Genomic DNA, 21,721 nt, shown 5'->3' with positions numbered 1-21,721 from the left:
AGATGCATAACTAATCTATTCTAATAACATCTCATCTCTCATTCAATCCAACAGGAGAAAAAGTTGGAGACCTTGAAAGAGCCTGGTGACAGAGATAGTGTTCCCAAGGATGGCAGTCCCACCAGCCCCTCGGACCTGGCTAAGCTGGAAAACACAGTGCTGCCCATTCTTGAGGCCAAAACAAAGGGCGATGAAGAAGATGACCAGAAATTGACGGGCTCACTAAAGACTAGACGTAAACTAGAGGTGCTTCCCCTTTCCCCTGACTCGCAATGCTCTGACGATGACAAAGACGTGGGCAAGAGTCACTCGAATAAAAAGCTGCTGATCCCGCTAGGCGTCAGGGGGGATTCGTTGGACGACAGCAGCGAAAGCTTCGGCAAAGAGAGCCCGATGTCGGGAGACGATGAAGATTTCATCCGCAAACAGATCATCGAAATGAGTGAAAACGAGGACGCGTCGCCGTCCGATGAGGAAAACCTAATTCGGCAAAAGATCCGACGAGATGAGAAGAAAAGAATGGAACGGAGCAAAACCGAGTCTGTTGCGAACAGAGCGTCAGAAAAAGCGCTTCGGTTAACCAAGGAGAAATCGATAAGTCCCAATGATGACGAAGACAACGAGCTGCAAAGCTCTCTGGGCTCGGCGCAAATGGTAAAAGTTGATCCGCCAGATCTCATAGAGGCCGAACGTCAAAGCGTCGCAGTTCGCAAATTTCCAAACATGGAGCTCGATACCTCCGGCAGCCCCGCGTGCGTCACTCATGTCGATATAGAGGCTGAGATGGAGAGTCTGACGGATTCGCCGGATGACCGATCTAAAGGGGAAGGCTCATCCAGTCTGCACGCGTCCAGTTTTACGCCCGGCACGTCTCCGACATCGCTGTCCTCGCTGGATGAAGACAGCGACAGCAGCAGTCCCGGCCACGTTCGGTCCAGTGAGAGTAAGCAGCACCGCAAAGCCAAACATAGGCAGCCTGGACAAACGCTCCCCACCATTGAAGATTCCTCTGAGGAGGAAGAGATGCGGGAAGAGGAGGAGCTACTCAAGGAGCAGGAAAAACAACGGGGCGTGGGTAAAAAATCAAAGCGCGAGAAAGAAGAGGTCCGGGGCCAGCGGAGACGCGACCGCTCCATGACACCCCCGAGCAACCTTTCGCCTATCGAAGATGCCTCGCCCACAGAAGAACTGAGGCAGGAAGCGGAAATGGAAGAGATCAGGCGATCGTCCTGCTCGGATTTCTCCCCAAGCATCGATTCGGACCCTGAGGGATTTGAAATCCACGCCGCCAAGATTGCAGCTGTGCAGAAAAGATATCAGCTGCCCACGTCGGTATCGCTCATCTCTCCAACAGAAGATAAGAACGTTGAGAATGCTCAAAGAAAACCACTGAGATCTGCTGATGAGGCTTATGAGGAGATTATACTGAGGGCCAAGTCTCCTACCGTTGAAAATGCGGACTTTGAACCAGGAAAGGAAACCATTTACGGAGGTATGCTTATTGAAGATTATGCTTATGCGTCCGTCGTGGATAATTCAACAGATGATCTGGCAGAGAGGGAGAAAATCTGCATACCGTCCCAGCCCAAGAAGCTCAGATCGCCCGATGAAGTTTATGAAGACATGATCAAGAAAAGGAAGGAGTTCATGAAACTAGAGCAGGAATATCAAAAGATGCAAACAAAAAATCAGTCTGCAAATCCAGAGATTGTGTTACAGCCCGCTGAGAATACCCATTCCAATGTCACAACGGTATGTTTGGGAAAAGATGGAAAGCCTTTGTTGGATGCTGAAAGTGCATATGAAGAGCTCATGAAAAAGGTATTGACTCCCGGAACAAGTCCCACGCTACATGAACAAGAAGGGGAAATGACATCATCTCCAAGAGCACTCCACCCAATCCCAGACCTGAAAGTCACACAGTGCTCCTCGGGAGAGTTGTCCTCCGATGAAGAGAGTATCATTAAAAAGGAGGAGGAAACAGCCAAATCAGAGTCAACATCTGCTGTGGAAACGCCATCTCGTCCATCATCCAGTTCAGATCAACAACAGGATTCGCCCATCACGCCCTCCCAATCTGACACGGAAGACCTATCGAGTCCAATTCCAACCATGTCTGCTCCTGTAACTACTCATTTTACAGTCCTACCCACACTTCCCCAGTATGCACATGTTACCTCGAGCATTGTTTCAACCGCCCCACCTATCCCCCCTAAGCCAAATGTTCTTCTTAGGGCTAATTCTCAGGACAAAGCAGATGCACCTGTTGAGCCACCACTGCCTCCTGCCACGTCACAAAAACCCACAGTCTTTCCCCGGAAACCTCCAGTCCCACTCCCACCTCAGGCTTTTACCGCACCAGTCAGGCCAGAGACGGTGACCACGACTTCATTTTCCAAACAATCAGGAAGTCCAACATCCAAACCACACGTCCCGCCTCCTGTTCCTCCAAAACCCAGCATTCCAGCTGGCATTTGTGAAAGTCACAGACAAGGCCCAGGGGTTAAACCACCTATTGCACCCAAACCTTCCTCAGGGCCGTCCTCCCCTGCTCACACTTCGCATCCACTGAGACCCACCGTACTTCCCACAGGATCCACGGAAATGGCGCTGAATCTTAGCCCTTCGACTGAGAGGAAGCCCTTTCAATCTTCGACAAAGTCTCCCACTTCTCCTAGATATTCAAGAAACCTCCGGGATACGTACGTGGTTATCACGCTCCCTTCTCAGCCGAGTTCACCGGTTGAAAGTCTGGTAACTCAAGCCCCTTCTGACGATGATACAGCATCTACTGCCCAACATGCTCAGCCTCTGAGTTATCGCCACACACAGTCAGCAGCACCACCTCCTACAACTCGGGTGCCACTGGCTTACACCCGGGTGACAGAATCCATTGAAAATCAAGAGATATGCAGCCCAGAAAAACACGTGTCGAGCTCTTGTCACATAATTAAGGCCGTATCGGCCTCCGCTGAGGCTCCCGTGGTTATGCCAAATCTAATCTCTCAAGTGGTCACCACAGAGGTCCAAAGAACCACCGTCTCCGTTGTTCATGAACGCACACCGCCGCCTGCGCCAGCTCCGCGGGCGAACGGGTTACCGATCTCCTTGGAGAAGCCAATGACCCAATTCCCCGTACAGAACGGGCAGACAGTCTTGCCTTGTGAGGTGGTCGATCTGAGGACCATGAAAGCCGACGCAAGGTCAGATGTCAAAGGAGTAGATCTGTCTGCTGGCCCGGACACCAGGCGACAATCATTTGGAGCTGATGTCAGTCGCCAGAGCAGCGCCGTACTGTCGCCCGTCATCAACCTGAGTTCCGAATCCACCACCGTCTCCATCTTGACCGACAGCATAACCATTGTGACCTGTTCTGCTACCATTCAGAGGTGCAACAGTTTAGAATCCTCCCAAGCATCCTCCACCCCCCTCCAGCTAACGAAGAATAAAGCATTTGAACCCGTCTCTCAGATTGTTTACCGGACACTGGACAGTCAGTTTCCCAACCACTCTGGCGAAATTCCCATTAATCTCACAGTCGGAGCAAGCACAGTTGGCGGAACGTTCCAAATGCCACCTGTGACCATGGCACCCAGTGCAGTCACGAGTTGTCTGGCTAACGGATTGATGACGAGCACCACCTCCGTAGCCGGAGCCGTAGACCTGAGCACGACAAAACCGTTCAACACTCTGGTATCCATCGACACCATCTCCACAGAAGTTATCACGGCTGTAGTCACAGAAGACGATAGTAAGCCGGTGGACCTGACCGCTGGAAAACGAGCCGTGTGCTGCGATGTCGTCTACAAGCTCCCGTTTGCAGGAAGCTGCACTTCACAGCAGCCTACCACCCCTCTGCCCGAAGACCGTTTTGGCTACCGGGATGACCACTACCAATACGACCGCTCACCCTACGGAGCAAGGGGCTTTGGTGGAATCAAACCGTCAATGTCAGACACCAACTTGGCGGAAGCTGGCTTGTTTATTTACAAGAGTAAGAACAGTTATAATTTCAGTGGCACCACAGACGGTGCTGTAGATCTTTCCTCTGCAAAGATTTCTGATGCAGGTCAGTGCAGTGACATTACAGACCTGTCACATAAATATCATTTTGAACTGCTACCCCTCATCCATGGCTAACAATGCCCTTTTATTTTTTTCTTTTGCATGGGAGTGATGCTTTTCCTCTTTTTTTCCCCTTTTTGTGATTTTTTATTTTTATTTTTTGTTCCTGCATGCTGTATGTCTTGTCCAAATTCTGGATTTTTTTTCCGTTTTTCATCCCATTTTGATTTGGTAAGGATTCACTCACTCATTTATTTGACGATTACATGAACTCAACTGATGTTTATTTATATTTTGAACAGGTGAAGCCGTTGACTACTCCAAAAAAGGCACATATGCGGGAATGGCAATCCCTCCTTTTTCACAAGCCAGAGTAACAAGTGGTACCGGTACTCTCCCAGGTACAAACAGTGTGCTGAGGTCATCCAACGGGGTGGTTTATTCCTCCGTCGCGGCGCCAATTCCATCTACATACGCAATAACAACTCAGCCTGGATCTATCTTTTGCACGTCATTCAACACTCAGTCAAGTATGCATACCAGCGACACCATGCCATCCCTGTCGGACATCCAAAATTTACCCCTGACGAGATCCCACAGTTTCCTGTCTACCGTCTCGATTACAAAGACAGGAGAGCAAGATGACATCCCGCTAAACCTCGAGATATCCAAAGAGGACACATCTGTTAATGCCGTCACCACAGCGACAACATCTTTATCCCTCGACTACACAGACGAATCCCTGGAAGCCATCGCCGCCTCCCTGGAGGCTCTTTCGTCACCCATGGTCCCCGGGGATGGTCAGTATCAGGCGGAGCGTGAAAGGCTGGAAATGGAAAAACTGAAGCAGCAGCGCCTCGCGGAGGAGTTGGAATGGGAGCGTCACGAGATTCAACGTTTTCGAGAGCAGGAGCAACTGTTGGTACAGAAGGAACTGGAAGACCTCCAGGTCATGAAGCAGCAAATTTTGAGCCAGCAAGAAGAGGAAAGGCAAGCTCACCTCATGTTGCAAAAAGAAACCTATGCTCAGCAACAGGAACAACTGGAGCAAATTCAAAGACTCCAAGAGCAGCTGCGCATGCAGTTGGAAGAGCAGAAGCTTCGCCAGATGTATCCGCCAGGTGAAACCATTGGGAATGGCATCCAAGAGGCTATTGTCCTAGGTCCCGACGGTACCGTGCTGTCACGAAAGATCACGGACAGCGGTTGCCAAACGGACGAAGAAGACGAAACCGTAAGCAAAACTTACACGGCAGGGAGGAAAAAGAAAAGCGCCAAAAAGAGCGTCGACAGTTGTGTACAGACTGATGACGAAGATCAAGAGGAATGGGAGGCTCAGAGAAGCCGGCAGAGTCGGCCACGCACGGCAAGGGGGGAGAGAGGTGGGCAGGAGGACCTGTCTCTGCAAGCCCACTCTGAGATTTCTATACAAACGGATACAGATGGAAACGTCAGGATGGAGACGAGGATGGAACTGTCCGACTCTGAGAAACTCTCCCCAAAGAACCGACCGACGCCCTTGGAGATCGGTCTTACTCCTAACCTCAGAGCTGACTCTTCTACACTTCAGGCGCACCCTAAATCTCCCAATGTGCTCTATTCTCCCTTATCACCTTGTATCTCACCAAGCAAGTCACTCGAATTTGTGTCTTATGATAAGTCACTGGGCGATAAAAGTCCTCAAAAGCTCAAGGGAAGTCCAGAGTCGGGAAGTCCAAGGGTGACAAAGGCGATGCAGAGATCCATGTCTGACCCCAAATCAATGAGTCCAACTGGGGAAGAAAGGGCAACTGGCACCCAGCATGGTGACATTGTAAGTGCGCCTCCCTTTTATTATGACTTTACCCATTATACTATAGCCACTCTGACAACCTACCATATTTACTCGTATATTAGTCGCCTCCGCGTATAAGTCGTACCCTTAAAATTGCCTTAAAATCGTTGAATTTAACAATTTTTCTCCTATAAGATGCCCTGTGATTCACAATTTTCACCTCCATATTCATGATTTTAAGAGGGAGTAGAAATGTGTTACTTTGAAGGGAAAATCATCGCACGTGGTATTTCTGAGATGCACTGGATGAATCGAAAGGATCATCTGGTGTATTGCACATTATTTGGGTCAATATCATAAGGAAGTTAAATTCAAAAAGACAGTCACGTGAGCAGTACAAGGTAACGTGGCGGCGCCCTGAGCGAGCAAGGGCAGGCACAAATAAGTGAGTTTTTTCACATTATATGCAAGATATGTTTTTTTTTGTTGAATTTCATTCGTAAACGTCAAAATTAATTTTCTTTTACGTTTTACCTGTTTATCCTTTCTCTATTTTGAAATAAATGACCATATCGGCCGCATTGTCTTGCGTTATGGGGTTTCGTCACCTTGCAGTTTTGTGCATGTGAAGTCTAATTTATGCGCATGTAAGCCGTACCCTAGATTCAGCCATCATTTTTTTTGCGACAAAAACGGCGTATATGTGAGAAAATATGGTATTTATCATGTAATATCATAAATGTTACTGGAAAGACCTCTTTGTACTATATAGCATTGTTGGCGATGAACCGGATGTTCCGTAGTAAAAGCCTTTACAGTGGTACCTCGAGATACGAGCTTAATTCGTTCCGGGACTGAGCTCGTATGTCGATTTTCTAGTAACTCAAACGAACATTTCCCATTGAAATGACCTAAAAACAAATTAATTCGTTCCAAGCCTCTGAAAAAACACCAAAAACAAGATATTGGATTGGAAAAATGTTTTAGTTGTTCAAATTCGCCATCTATTAACAAAGTATCAAACAACTAGTGGTTTAATAGTATACTAAAATGTCTTTAATAGAACTAAAATTAGACAGATTTCGCAGAGGGTAGAGAGAGAGAGACGGGGGGACTTTTTACACGGCAACGCGCTCGTAAAATAACATAAACAAATTTAAATGAACTTGGATTACGATGCCGACACACTCAAAAATAAATTTCATCTAACCTTACACTAAACTTAATTCTAATTTTGTTTTACATTTTTATACCTTTCTTCTCCCGGCCGGGTTGGCTCTGTTTGCCCCGCCTCCACCCTGAGTTTCAGATCCAACCTATCAATGGTAGTTTGCTTTTGTATTCCCTTCAAAATATTCCGAAAATGATGCACACAAATGTCCTCACAATAGGATAACGCACGACCACTTGCCAATGAGAAGTAGTATATACGCCATTCGCACTGACTAACGGGAGAGAAAAAAACACTGAAAAAATGCATCGCTCTGCCCAGTGCTCGCAGAGACATTACAAAGAGAGAGTTGTGACCAGAGAGACATTACACGAGGGAGTTGCGACCAGAGAGACATTACACGAGGCAGTTGCGGGGAGAGAGACAGTGCCCATGATGTTCTTATAAGCAGCCTCTCGCGTCCGCTGTCTGCTCGTATATCAAAATTTGTTGATAAATATTTGCCCGAAATTTTACTCGTATATCAAATTTCTCGTAAATCGGGCCACTCGTATGTCGAGGTACCACTGTATTATTGTTATTCACACTGCAACGAGCAGTTTTCAAACCACGTGGCATACAAAGACAGAAATTTCCTTTTTATTTCAGGGCAAGAGTTCAGGTGGAACACCGACTGGCACTCAAAAGAAGGTCAAGAGAACACTGCCCAATCCCCCATCTGAGGATGAGTCATCAGCCGCTAGCCAGACGGCGCACAGCACAGGTTCGGCTCGCCGAAGAATGTGTCGCAACTCCAATATGGCGCGTGCCAAGATCCTGCAAGACATCGATCGTGAGCTCGATTTGGTGGAACGCGAGTCATCCAAACTGCGCAAAAGGCAAGCCGAGCTCGACGAGGAGGAGAAGGAAATCGATGCCAAGCTGAGGTACTTGGAGATGGGTATTAACCGGAGGAAAGACGTTCTGCTGAAAGAGCGCGAGAAGAGAGAGCGCGCTTATCTACAGGGTGTGGCTGAAGACCGAGATTACATGTCGGACAGCGAGGTCAGCAGCATCCGAGAGACCTTAGACGACCGTGGTGAGGGCGATGATGAGGAAATAGAAAACCATGGTCTGGAACGTCCCAGAACGGCCCCTCAGTCAGAGCTGGATGACTTTGTTCCGCCTCAAACTAAACACGAGTATGGAAAATACTCCCAATATCAATTCTCTCAAAGTCAATACCAGCAGTCCCTCTACCAGACCCCCCAGTCCTACCATTCTCATTCCATGTACTCCTCTGTCCCTTCCCTCACCAGCTCCCAACAACAAAGTTACCAGCAGATGCTCCTGTTGCAGCAGAAAGCCGCCAGACAAGCTGCTCTCCTCTCAGAACTTGATACCACCAAATACGATGTCATTAGCCGCCAACCCGATCCGACCTCTTCGCCCTACCTTGGCGTCAAATACGACAAATACGGAAACCACCTGGATCTGAGAGCCTTAGAGGTGGGAGGTATGGCGGGTAGTCCCATGTCGACCATCTCCGATTCCTACTACTCAGACATTGACCACCATACGCCTCGGAGTTACCTCCTCCTGGAAGACGCGGCTGAGCTAGCGAAGAACTCCGGTCTGTCGTCGTCATACAGCCTCGCTGAGAGGGAGCTGGCCAAAGCGGAGAAGCTGCTCCACCGCAGTGCCGCGGATCTAGGATCCAGTGACTATCTCGGGTCTACCTCCAGACTGCACGCGTATGGAAAAACCGCCGACGAGGACGACCCAATGGAGGAACCCTACGAACTCAAGCTGCTGAAGCAGCAGCTGAAGCAGGAGTTCAGAAGGAGCACGGGTGGGACCGAAAGCTTAGACCCTCTGACGGGTCTCTCCCAGCACTACTACACGCCGAGCTGTAGCCTCTCGAGTTACTCCCAAAGGCATTATCCAAAGACGGACAAGTACAGCATGAGTCGGCTGACTCTGGAGAAGCAAGCGGCCAAGCAACTCCCGGCGTCCGTGTTGTACCAAAAACACAAAACTCCATTACTGGAGCCCAAGGTCCCTTCCAAGTATTCCTCCATTACAGAAAGCAGAGGTTTGGACATGGACTATACCAGCTACTTAGGATCTACGAGTAGTTCCCCGAGATCCAGCCGACTCATGCAGGACGAGATTACCTTTGGCCTCCGTAAGAATATTGCAGAGCAGCAAAAATACCTGGGCTCCACCTTGGGGGCGAACTTGGCCGGTTCGCTAAACCTAGGCCAGAGTCTGGGCCTGGATTCTGCTTACCCCAGCGGCAGTCGTTCAAGACCCTCTTCCAGGCCTACATCTTGCTACGGCTTGGACCTTTCCATCAAGAGAGACCCTTCGAGCTCCTCGCTGAGACTTAAAGGAGACGGAGAAACCTCAGCGGAGGGGTCCAGTTTCCAGACGCCCTCTGGTCGCGCTAAACCCACCAGCCTGCCCATTGTGCAAAGTGGGCGTGGCAGAATCCCCATCGTGGCCCAGAACTCCGAGGAAGAGAGCCCGCTGAGCCCCGTGGGGCAGCCGATGGGCATGGCCCGCGCTTCCGCGGGGCCGCTGCCGCCTATTTCGGCCGACACCCGCGACCAGTTTGGGTCCTGTCTGTCCTTGCAGGATTCGCAACAGCAGAACATCAGGGAGGAGCCGAGCAGGTCCAGGGCTTACGTGCTGATGGATGACCTTCAGGGCACCATGTCAGATAGTGAAGGTACAGAACAGAAATATCATCTTCATCTCTTTCTTTTCTTTTGCATGATTTCCTTTTGCATGCGCCGTGTGCCACTATGTGAAACTTTCTGGATTGGGGAACATCTGCGTCTGTTTTTCGCTCATGCTTTTGTGGTGCCGTTTTCAGGAAGATGTTGCACATTTTGTTCCCTGTCATACGAGGCGTGTTTGGATGTAGCGCCTTGTGCATGCCTGTGCTTCTGTGTGTACTTCCAATCTTATGTAATTCGTTGGCACAACTTGGTGTGACTGTGTGGGAGGTAGTCTCCTCAAATAGCAATCTAACTAGCGCGCACGTTGTCTCGGGATAGTCATCTTTTCTGTTTGACTCTTTTTAATCCTCGAGACTGTCACATTTGTATTCATTCTGTCTTATTCTTTTCAATCTCGAGTAATTCCCGTGATTGTCTGTGTTGACATGCATGTTTGTTTGACGCAGTAATAAATAAAACCCTAATTTTTGCATGTCTCGTGGTGAATACTTGCATGTATGTTTCTATTTTGTTTCGTATGTGCACCCTTTATCTTCTTTTCAAATGTTTATACGGCCCCAAAAATTTGACTATGTATAAGGATAATATATTTATTACAATGAGAAAAATACCATAATATTGATCATTTTTTTTAAATTAGATTAAGTATATTCAATGAAAGCGCTGTTCACTTTGACACGCATGTAATGTATATTTGCTTAAAATCCCAATGCTCCCAGCTTAGACTTTTCTGAATTGCATCTTAAGCATCAATTTGATACGGATCCTGCCATTTCGCCGTGTAAACTCGTTTGCCTTGATTGCAGCCCTAAGTGATTCCCTGATGCCTTTGAACAGAGACCATGCAGCCAAGGGTAGAGTATTACGTAGTTTTCGACACAATAACCCACACGACAAATTAACAGCGCACTCATTCACATGATATGATGGTTAAATGTTGGGAAGGTTCAAAATGTAATTATGTGAAAGGTAATGCGAGTCAAAGTTTGGAGGAAAAAAAATGAGTACATACCCAACATTTACAGTCATAGATATGTAGGCTTAAATAACACTAGCACGCATAGTAGTTTGAATTAACACCATATTAACTGTCAAACTATATTCCTACACCCCACTTCATTTTGTAGCATCAGTGTTAAAATGCCCTTCATTGCTTTTCATCCTTTCCTACATAATACATGAATAATTCAACATTGACGCTAGCTTATTTGCAATGCCATTCTCAAGATGTTACCTTTGCATGAATATCATGCTTTTATTTAAGCTTGTACTCACTTGAGTAGTGTTTCTGGGCAAATGTACTTAGACCTGCTTTGCTTTTTTTAATGAAGCCTACCACCTGAGACGAGAAGAGACGGACTGGTTTGACAAGCCGAGAGACGGGCGGTCGGAGAATGGACATGACAAGAGACAGGTGACATTGCAGAAGAAAGAAAAAGTCACTTTTAATTCAAAATTGAAGAAATCGTATGCCATGTGATGATTGTGTGTGGGCCGCAGGGTAAAGGTGCATACTACCCTTTCCCTCACCTCAGGGTCAGGCTACAGAGAGATCCTAAAGACCGCAGTGTCTCAGGTAAAATACCTCCACTTCTTACCTGCCTTCCATACAGAACAGGTTGGGAGAACGACCATCTGCTATTTTTGGGAAACGATTTCACCCATTATTTTACTCCAACTCTTTTCAAGTGGACATTTTTATCTCCTGCCATCCATTCTGTTTGGCTCACCATCGCCGTTCTCAAAATGGCCTCACGCTCACCATTACATAATAAACGCACGGACCCATCCCGTGAGAGCTTTGTGTTTTGCCAGGAAACGGTCTCGGCATCCGTGTGGTCGGCGGTAAGGAGGTGCCTGCTGCTAACGGGGAGATCGGAGCCTACGTGGCCAAAGTTCTGCCAGGTGGAGCTGCGGAACAAACGGGGAAGATTCTGGAAGGTGAGCGCCTGGACCAAGCAAGCATTTAAATGGCAGAACACATAAACCTCACCTAACCATAGAATGAACTTTTTTTACACCTGACTTACTGCCTAACAAGTTGGTCATCAGCCTGTAAACCAACACTAAAACCAATTGAAACCTTATAAGAGCAAGCTCTGAGAGTATTAGACAGAAATCCAAAAATGCACTACCACTGTCAGATATTAAAAAAACAAAAACGCCTGAACTGGAACAATACGGTTAAATATGCAGATGCCACCTTAGTATACAAAAATTTCCAACACAAAGCTCCTCTTCCACTACAAGATTTTGTACAAAAACTTTCAACACGTCAACAAGGCCTGGCTCTAGAGGTGACTGTGTAGTTCCCTTCTGTTCGTGCCTCACATACCTGGAATTCAATACCTTTTGGCCAATCATCTTAAAGCCTGGCTCTTAGACAAACAAACTTGCCATCACAACGCTGTCTAAGGCTGTACTAAGTGTGTGTGTATTTTTGTATGTGTAGCATGTCATTGTTTATCTTCAACCTACACAAGGACTAAAGATGGAAATGTGTAGTTCCCTTCAAAAAGAGTGCATTCAGCCAAAACACCTCTTTTCATACCTGGAACTCAATACCAATTTCCATATGTGAACTCCCGTCTCTGAACCTGTTCGCCAATCATCTTAAAGTCTGGCTCTTAGATTAAGAAAATTGCGATCACAGTCTAAAACTGTGCCACATGTGTGTGTGTCTAGTATGTGTCATCGTTTATCTTCAACCTACACAAGGGACTAAAGATGGAAATTAGACCTACAATCTTACATATTTACATATATATGTTCATTAACATGAATATAAATATGTTCATTAATATGTATTGTCCCTTATTAAATAAATCAAACTCAAACTGCCTCTTGGTACACACAATAAGGCTGCAGTTATTGATAGTTTGGGAGTAATTAACCCCAATCTGACCCTCCTGCCTTTTGTGTCCACCCGGAGTTCGGCATCGAACGTGTCTTAGTTTCAAGCTTCTGTAGCGAGCCATCCATCTAGGGCAAGTGGTTAAAGCGCCCACTTCCGACATTTTTTTTTTTTTACACGGTATCAGACAAAACGCTAATTTGAGTTGCGTCCGCCATGTTATGGTCGTCAAATCCTCAAGGACATTTTCCACTGCGCTTTGTTCTGGAATGTTGCGAAGATGGTGTGTGTGTGTGTTTACATGCGATGAGGCGGCTAATTTGTGTGCAATGCACGCAGTGCGGCGAAAGCAGAGGACGCTGCTGATGAGCTGCTTCAGGCCGTGAGTTTTCTCAGCCTGGGTTTGCTGTGCCATGTGAAAAACATTAAAAAAAACGACAATCTCGCGTGATGTGTCTCTGCACGTTGGCGTGGTTGCTTGTTTGTTTTGTGTGCGATTTCCTGGTGGACTGAAAAAAAGGAAATATCTTAAATTGAATTGCTTAATGTCATTTTTTCCCCCTTTTTAATATTTTACTGTCAGTATTTGCACTATTAAAAATGTCTCCTTTCCTACAGGAATGCAAGTCCTAGAGTGGAACGGCATTCCCTTGACGGGAAAAACCTACGAAGAGGTGCAAGGCCTCGTTGGCCACTCGTGTAACGAGGCAGAGTTATGCGTCAGATTGTGAGCAAAAAGCCTCTCAAAAACTCTCACCTTCCAAGTTGCTTTTCCCTTTCTTAAACTTTTTCCACCCTCCCTTTTCAGAGATCTCAACATGCTGGCGGGATCAGAAGCTTCTGAGCGTTTGGACTTTCAAGAGCCGAGTAAAAGTGAGCTGTTGTCATCCGTAATGCGTGAAGAGCAGATTTGTAAACAAAACTTTTCCCAACCTTTTTTGAGCTGCGGCACTATTTTTGCATTGAAAAAAATCTCAAGGGACACCACCATCTGAAAATCTTTGGTTTAAAACTATGTCGCCTATATTAACAATAGTCATTCTTATCAAAGTTTTATCGGCAGGAATATCATAAACCTCTAAAATGATTCGAAAATCTAAATTTTCACACTGTTGATGTCTGCGGACCCTGAACAACTTCGAGTGATTCAAAAATAAGTAATGTCATGTTTTTAATCGCATAATTCTATGACTTTTCTCCAAATATGACTTCAATCTCCTAATATTACGCAAAAAAATGTTGTGCTCACACAGACTTTACAGCGGCAAAAGCCCTAGAAACCAAACAACTTCTGGTTCATGTTAGAGAAAAATAAGCAACAAAATGAATTTCACAATCTGAATCTTGTATAATCTATAATTTTACGTTCATATTTTGATTTTAACCTTGTAATAGTTCAATTTTAATCTTGTTAAATTCATATTCATTTTTTATCTCTGAATATTACATTGTATGACTTCTTGCAATTTCCCACGGCACACCTGACCATTGCTCACGGAACACTGGTTGGGAAACACTGTTGCATACCTGTCAACCTCTGCCGATAACTGCCCTTATAAATGATGTACGTCGTACGGTGTTTGTAAGGTTTTTGGGGGGTTTGTAAGGGGAATCATAATCATTTATAAGGGCAGTTATCGGCAGAGGTTGACAGGTATGCTGTTGTAAACTATCGCATGGGAACAGGTGACAGGCCCCCGAGGTCTCCTGGCGTGGACCCCAAGCAGCTTGCGGCGGAGCTGCAGAAAGTCTCCCAGCAACAGGCCCCGTCGTTCACCGCTTCCTCCGGCAGCCTGACGGCGACCACCTCGGCCACCTCCAGCCCCGCCGGGCCGGGCTCGCCCTCGGTTGGCAAGAAACGGCACAGCGGCAAGGCGAGCCCTCCCTCGGCGTCCCCCTCTGTTTATCGTTCTTCTCTCTGCCAAGTCTCAGCACTTTTTCTTCCCGAGCAGACTGCCGACGGAAGCAAGACGCCGTCACACCCAATCACTGGCGACATACAGGTCGGTGACTCACTCTGAGACCAAGTCGATGTAAATTCCATGTTATGGCGAAAACGCTCAATTTGGACGAGAACCTTTCATTCCTCTTGTTGCAGCTTCAAATCCACTTCGACAAGCAGCTGGGCAACCTGATTGTGCACGTCCTCCAGGCGCGGAACTTGGCGCCTCGTGACAACAATGGCTACTCGGACCCCTTCGTTAAGGTCTACCTTCTGCCGGGACGAGGGTAAGTCCCGATATGTTTGAAAATGAAACAAAAGCCCCATTTTTGCCTCTTAGCTGTACCGTACTACAATAAGCGCCCACACCTTCCCCCCCAACGCTAAAGACACCAACCCACACGTCACGTAATCACTCCCTCTGACTATTGTTTTTTTTTGTATGTTCTTTATATTTAATGCATGCTGGACCCCCCCTCAGTCAGGTCATGGTTGTCCAGAACGCCAGGTATGTTATTGATTTTGACACTTTTATTTATGTTATCTTGGTTGTCAGTTTGGTGAAGGTTTTTTTTTTTCACTTATATGCTCCTGCTACTTTGAAAGTCAAATATAGCAGAGGTCACCATTGTCTTAACCACACTAACCCTGCACTCTCTAAAACAAAGCCACGCTAACAAGCTCTAGCTTAACTCTTTAACTTTCAGCAGTCTAACGGATTTCCAACCCTGCCGTTGACGTGTGTGCATTCCATCCGTTCTCACGTCGGCCCGAGCGTCACTCGGGTTCATTTTGCAAACATGTGAAGACGATATTTCGTGTGTGTGTGTGTGTCCCACAAGTGCTGAAAACAAGAGGAAGTCCAAACACGCCGGCAAGAGCCTGAATCCCGAATGGAACCAGACAGTTATCTATAAAAACATTCACCTGGAACAGGTTGGAAATAGTTTACTTAAGCCCGTTTCGGCTGCAAATAATTAGAAATGGAAGGAATTTTGTGGTGTGTTCAGTTGCGGAAAAAGACCCTGGAGGTGAGTGTGTGGGACTACGACAAGTGTTCCTCCAATGATTTCCTAGGAGAGGTAAGGCATTGATGATTCCTTATTTTTTTACCCTACTCCCTCTGTTTCATTACTTGATTATTTCTCCAAGGTTCTCATCGACCTGTCCAACACGGCGCAGCTGGACAACGTCCCGCGGTGGCTCCCCCTCAAGCCCCAGACGGAGGGGGAACACCACCGCCGCTCCCATCAGGGCCGACACGGCTCCTCCAAGACCTCCTCGCAGCACTCCTCCCCCAAAACCGCCCACGAGCAGGATGCCGGCAAATCGTCGGTGATCAAAAGCCGAAGTCACAGCATCTTTCCCGATCCGGCAAAGGGTAGGGGAAAAAAACCCGGCTGCTCCCGCTTGCTCACGACTCCCGCTTGATGTTTGCACTCCTGCCATTGTAGCTTCAGCGTCATGCTTTTTGCTTTCCCATGGTCTGTCTTCTTGGTTGCCACGGTCACCTGGCTCCGGGGCTTCGCTTTAGCCATTGTCAGGGAGCTTTGCGATACAGCCTTTAACTAGATAGACGTCCAAATGTGTGGCAGCTCACTCACTCCCGTGGATTGGCTGTCTATCAGCCCATCGAATTAAACGAAGAAATGTGAGCAAACAAGAAAAAATAATCCTAAATTTCATAGCTATTTGAAAAGTCTAGGCGGCAAACAAGTCCCTTCCAAGTGTTGGTTCCCTGCTGTCATATTTCGTAAAAAAAATTCAGATGAATATTCTAAACTGATTTCGCACCACAGCCCATTAGGGCTGCTTTTATTTTGTTAATTTGGTGAATGTGATTGTTTTAGACACGCAGGTGCCCCCTCTCGAGAAATGTCACAGTAGCCCCGGCCGCTCGAAGCCGACCCCGTCCCAGGGCCCGAGCCCAAGCCCCGGCCGCGGACAGGGGCCGCAGCCTCGCCCGCGCACCTCCAAAAGCGGTGCATGGCAACAGCGCCACCCTGACAGCGGCACGGGGAGCGACCGAGGCGTTGCCGTGCCAACGACAACAACGGGCGACACCGTCCCGCCGCCGCCGCAGCAGCAGCAAACGCCGCCGCAACGCCTTCAGCCAAGTAAACCAAGAAGAAAATAAACGACAGCGCAGCATGTCAGCCTCGCACCCATCAACATTTTTTTTTTGGTTGCAAATGTCATTCTTTTTTTCTTCTATTATTTTTAAGTTCCCTTGAGTTTTTATATGGCACGTCACATCCGGCACCTCTAGACGCACGCCACCAGAGGAGGCCAGAATTTTTTAACAAGACAATTAGCAACAAAATTCCCCAATTTCATATAGATAAATGTCAAATTAATGTATTCAAATGTTTTATTTTTGCCCTGCGATTGGCTGGCCACCAATTCAGAGTGTCCCCTGCCCGATGCCCGTAGTTGGGTGGCATAGGCTCCAGCACCCCCCGCGACCCTTGTCAGGACTAACAATCCATAATATTTGTATTGCCTTAATATTCTTTGAACCAAAAACAAGCCCAAGGCTCCTCCTGATGGCTGTGCACGCAACACAGTCCCCCTTGCCTATTTTTTTAAATTGATTTGGAAAAAGAAAAGAACCCCCAATGCACCCCTGCAACGAACGCACACACCTGTGCATGTGATTGACAGCCAGTGGACTCGAAGAGCGCTCTCTCAATCTCCCATTTTCCTCCTCTTCCCATCTTCAACTTTGAACTCTTTGTACTCTGGGATTGGACCACATCCCTCCACCTATGACAACAATCCCCCCACCCCCCCCTCAAAAACAACAACAACAATCACCACCAGGCCTACCAGGCCGCCAAAGGCACAGCGTAGTTGGTGTGCTCACCATTCAGAGAGGCCAGCCCGATTGGCTGCCCGCCCTGCCGTCGCGGGGCAATTGGAGCAGATCGGACGGTCATCCCTCGACCCTCAGGAAAGCCATGTCGGAGGAGAGGCCGCACGCCGCCCGAGGTGAGCCCGCCATACCTTAAACCCCAACCCCCAACCCCTCCCTTGTGGTGTGAGAGGATGCTACTAACCCGGATGACGGCAAGCCGAGATCCATGCAGCGAGGTGCCCGCTTTTTGCGGCGCTTTCCCCCGTGAGTCTGTGTGTCATCGCCATGGATACCGCTCAGCATCCGAACAGAAAAATTCGATGTATAACCCAGCTCTCTAAAGATGTCGCGGCGGGTCTCTCGTGGTCCATGTTTCCATTCCCGCGCTGTTCATTACCCGTCTGTGTGCATCACGCGTCTGCTCACAACGCAAATCCTGCTCACAATGTCACCGTATCCCATAGCGCGTGCCGGCTACAGGTCGGGCGACGCCCCCGTGACGGCGGCCTCGCTGGACAGCGGCCTGAGCGGCAGCGCCTACAGCTTGCTGGATGAAGATGGAGAGACCAACGAAGTGGACAGCGCCATCTTCCAGGTGCCCCGATTGTAAGTCTCGCCATGAATCCGTCGAGCATCGTTTTGCAAACGCCCGTTGACGGGAGCGTGCGTCCAGACCGTTTGGACTCCCTACCGGTCACAATGGATTGGACGGCAAAGAGTCAACGTGTTGGATTCTAATTTTTCTTCATGATTTTGCATTTTTAGTGGGAAGATTCCAAATGGTACAGATGGGATGAAAGCCTCCATTGGTGATTCTGATGGTAATAATTTGTCATTTTGGTGGTTAAATGTGGTAGAGTGGGAGTGACCAAACTAAGGCCGGTGGGCTGTGATTGGAGGTCTATCGGTGACAATGATAGCCAATGAATGCTTAACAAATTCCGATCCTCCTTGATAACAAATGAAAGAGGAACAATTTGAAGTTGGCTCTTGCACACTTTGTTGTTTTTTTTAAACAAATTTTGGACATCCCTCTAGTAAATGAATTAGTACTTGGTTTTGATCTGTTTTTGTCACGTTTTGTTGGGCTTTTTGGTGGATGCGATAACCCTGACGTGTGCTTGTGTCTAGGCAAGTCTCAGGTGATGGGCGAAATCAAGATCGCACTGAAGAAGGAGGTGAGGACAGAAGGCGATCATCTGGTTCTGGAAATTCTGCAATGTCGCAACATCACCTACAAGTTCAAGACGGCAGATCACCTGCCCGGTAAAGATTTGAGCAAAAAAAAACCTCCAAAAAGATCCATCTCAAGACTTTTTCCCCCCCTTAAGACCTTTACGTGAAACTGTACGTGGTGAACATCGCCACGCAGAAGCGCATCATCAAGAAGAAGACCCGAGTCTGCCGCCACGACCGCGAGCCCTCCTTCAACGAGACCTTCCGTTTCTGCATGAACCCGGCGGGCCATTCTTTGCAGGTGAGCTCTTTTTGAAGAAACGCTCCAACAAAAACGGCGATCACGTGGCGTTCTCCCTTCCGCAGCTCTTCTTGGTGTCCAACGGCGGCAAGTTCGTGAAGAAGACGTTGATCGGCGAGGCCTACGTGTGGCTGGACAAGGTGGATTTGCGCAAGCGAGTGGTCAGCTGGCACAAATTACTGGCCAGCGCCGCGCAGATTCACTCCTAGGTGGCAATTTGAAGTGGGCGTGCAGGTACTTTGATTGAAGTGGACCACGCAAGCTAGCAGGTACAAAACACACAGCATCACCCACGCGGGAAATACAGGGACTCACATGTACGTGGATTCTCATTCACCCCCTTTGAAGGCATTTTATGGAGGACTCAATGAGGACTTTATTTTTCTAGAAGAAGAGTAGATCTCTATTGGTTAGTCACGAAAGTCATGAATCCAACACACACTACCTAGCATTCCACTCTGGGACCTTATTTTATGGAAGGAAATACCGTTCTGTCACAAATTATTGAAGTATTTTGCTTTCTCTTTGTGCAATCTAGTGCCACATACGCCATGTACATAAAAAAAAGCTGGAATGATTAAATGTATAGAAATATGTAGAGTATAAAATGATCTTTATCACAGACAATCAAGTCTTGATGATTGTGACGTTGCTTTCGATCCCCCAATTTAAAGTCGTGTCTTTTTTGTGCACTTTTCCTCCTTGAATGTAAAAGAACTTTATGGGGAAAAAAGAACAGAATTAGTTATTTTATTCACCTCTTAATATATTCCGCACATCCAAAAATGTTAGTTATTATTGGTTTGATTATTTTCTGAATTGTTTTCTATGCAATCCTGATGATTAACAGAGGCATACATATCTCCATTTTACCACAATTATCTTTTTAATTGTCATTTATCTTTACTTTTGACCAAATCAGTACTTTTAATTATATATTTGTTTTTTATGTATTATTTTTTATATCATTTCTTTGTATTTGCATTGCTTTTGATGCAAATCTTTTATGGATTCCATTTTTATTCTTTTATTGATTATTTACCCTGTATACCATCAGCAAGGGTGGACAAAAAAATGGAATAATTTTTCAAAAATTGACTTACTGAAGTCATCATTTTAATGGTAAAAATGCATTGTTATTCCCTGTGAGGCAGTTTATGTTTACTGTGCTTTTTCCCCATCTACGCATGGACGTAGTGCTTGTTTACAAAGTTAAGTTCCAAAGGCCTGAAACTCAGAGAATTTCTCCCGTTTACAGAAATTGCCACTAAAAACGCCTCCCATTTTCTGGCTTCACTTCCAGCGGCATCTTGAGTGTGCGTCTTTGTTTTTCATTTCGGCTCAGTGCACGTCATTCGGCCTGTCGTTGCCATATCCGTACAAAACGCAAACACACTTAAGCGTATAAATCAATTTCCTTTTTTTTCCCCAAACACGCCAGCCGTTGGGAGCAATAGATCTTTTAATGGACAAAAAAAGATGTGTGCAGTCATTGTTTTCTTCTCAGTCAATGCACCATAAACACACAATTGGACCGCTCGGGTGGTCGCAGGAGATTCGCTGGATGTTGCATGTTTCCTTGGTGGTGGCTCATACTATTTTTGTGTCCAGATTCTGATGACTAATACATAAAAAGAGAGTGACGGCTAGCGAAAGAGCTCGAACAAAACGTCATTGAGAGAGGGCGTTCTATTTATCGACAATATAAGCAGACTGTACAAAGGTAATGATCGTGCGGTTCTTTATTTCCCTCACCTCTAAGTAAACTGGAAAAAAATCTATCTATACTGTCATGGTTTTGTGATTGTATACAGAAGGTATTGATAAATTATGCAAATTGTGCTGTAAAAATGGCTGTTGCCTACCCCATGTCTAAATATTAAATATGAGTACAAATGAGGGTTGGTTGTGTTGTTATTTAATGAGGTTGCAGTAGGGTTTTAGAATGATTTGGGGGTGTTAGTAGGCTCATTCTGGACCACGTGGTATTGCCTTGGAGCAGTCGCACCTCTTGGATTCTACCAGTAGAGGATGGTAGATCTTCAGTTAATACTTTGAGGCCTGTAAAGGTGGCTCAGTCAATCCCATTTTGGAGTCAAGTGACCTTTCTGACAGGGACCTGACCTCAAAACATTTGTGGGTCTCGTCCTTGATGCTCATTTGAAATTTCAGATGAGGAAATTCAACAGTAAAGCTTTGATCATTTCTGTTGGGTTTATTCTGGGATGTTACTATATGTTCATTAAGCATTAATAGGTAATGAACCTATAATTTAATTTGTGCTATTCTTTATGTTGGGACCGAGTAAGCTCGAGGACACTTTCCCCCCACAGCTGCTTTCGAGGCCAGTTAATTGTTTTCAGGACTATTGACCGAACAGGACACCATGTTCCAGGCCGAGACTGTTGATCTGAGTTTGCAATGAAGATCTACGAGGGACTCTTAAATTGCTTTGACTTGGATTCCGGCAGATGGTGATAATCGAATCAACTTCCGAAAATACTCGCATTATTGTTTAAAAATACTGTTTTGCTTTCATAAGAAAAACAAAGAAACTGTCTTGGGACTTTGTTGGGTTTTTGTGTTGTTACCTAATCATGTTTTAGATTCTCTATGGGGTATTGGTCGGATCATTCTGGACCAAGTGGTATCATTTTGGAACATGCGCACTTCTTGGATTTTACCAGTGGAGGGTGGTAGAACTTCATGCTTTGACTCTTGTAAATGTGAGGCAGTCGTCACCTGTTGGACTCTTTGGAAAGCAGCCATCCAAATTCCATTAAGTGACCTTTCTGATAGGGACCTGACCTCAAAAGATGACGACTTGGAAAGTCATTTGGACTTAGAGATGAGGA

At 46.6% G+C, this 21,721-nt stretch overlaps 1 protein-coding gene across 3 annotated transcripts in view; it reads left to right on the top strand.

The window, feature by feature from the left end:
* pcloa (piccolo presynaptic cytomatrix protein a) overlaps positions 1 to 20,765 on the top strand; it is a 30,599-nt gene extending 9,834 nt beyond the window's left edge. Inside the window, exons 5-26 of one of the 3 annotated variants that reach the window (XM_077593497.1) lie at positions 55 to 4,069; positions 4,368 to 5,878; positions 7,659 to 9,723; positions 10,543 to 10,590; positions 11,068 to 11,150; positions 11,237 to 11,312; positions 11,552 to 11,677; positions 13,209 to 13,317; positions 13,399 to 13,463; positions 14,277 to 14,464; positions 14,543 to 14,593; positions 14,689 to 14,819; positions 15,014 to 15,040; positions 15,375 to 15,468; positions 15,543 to 15,614; positions 15,685 to 15,913; positions 17,356 to 17,523; positions 17,854 to 17,995; positions 18,155 to 18,210; positions 18,521 to 18,655; positions 18,721 to 18,866; positions 18,932 to 20,765. In XM_077593497.1, the coding sequence (XP_077449623.1) occupies positions 55 to 4,069; positions 4,368 to 5,878; positions 7,659 to 9,723; positions 10,543 to 10,590; positions 11,068 to 11,150; positions 11,237 to 11,312; positions 11,552 to 11,677; positions 13,209 to 13,317; positions 13,399 to 13,463; positions 14,277 to 14,464; positions 14,543 to 14,593; positions 14,689 to 14,819; positions 15,014 to 15,040; positions 15,375 to 15,468; positions 15,543 to 15,614; positions 15,685 to 15,913; positions 17,356 to 17,523; positions 17,854 to 17,995; positions 18,155 to 18,210; positions 18,521 to 18,655; positions 18,721 to 18,866; positions 18,932 to 19,075 (9,681 nt within the window). In that variant the 3' untranslated portion in view covers positions 19,076 to 20,765. Of the gene's footprint in view, positions 1 to 54; positions 4,070 to 4,367; positions 5,879 to 7,658; positions 9,724 to 10,542; positions 10,591 to 11,067; positions 11,151 to 11,236; positions 11,313 to 11,551; positions 11,678 to 13,208; positions 13,318 to 13,398; positions 13,464 to 14,276; positions 14,465 to 14,542; positions 14,594 to 14,688; positions 14,820 to 15,013; positions 15,041 to 15,374; positions 15,469 to 15,542; positions 15,615 to 15,684; positions 15,914 to 16,382; positions 17,304 to 17,355; positions 17,524 to 17,853; positions 17,996 to 18,154; positions 18,211 to 18,520; positions 18,656 to 18,720; positions 18,867 to 18,931 lie in introns of those variants that run through there. The other 2 variants (XM_077593498.1, XM_077593499.1) reach the window with 2 other exon arrangements.
* Positions 20,766 to 21,721: the final 956 nt, after the last annotated feature.

Source organism: Stigmatopora argus, chromosome 23 (assembly GCF_051989625.1).
Source record: "Stigmatopora argus isolate UIUO_Sarg chromosome 23, RoL_Sarg_1.0, whole genome shotgun sequence".
NCBI lineage: Eukaryota > Metazoa > Chordata > Actinopteri > Syngnathiformes > Syngnathidae > Stigmatopora > Stigmatopora argus.
Note: the sequence above shows the minus strand (reverse complement) of the source record. Positions and strands in the feature narration are given on the sequence as shown.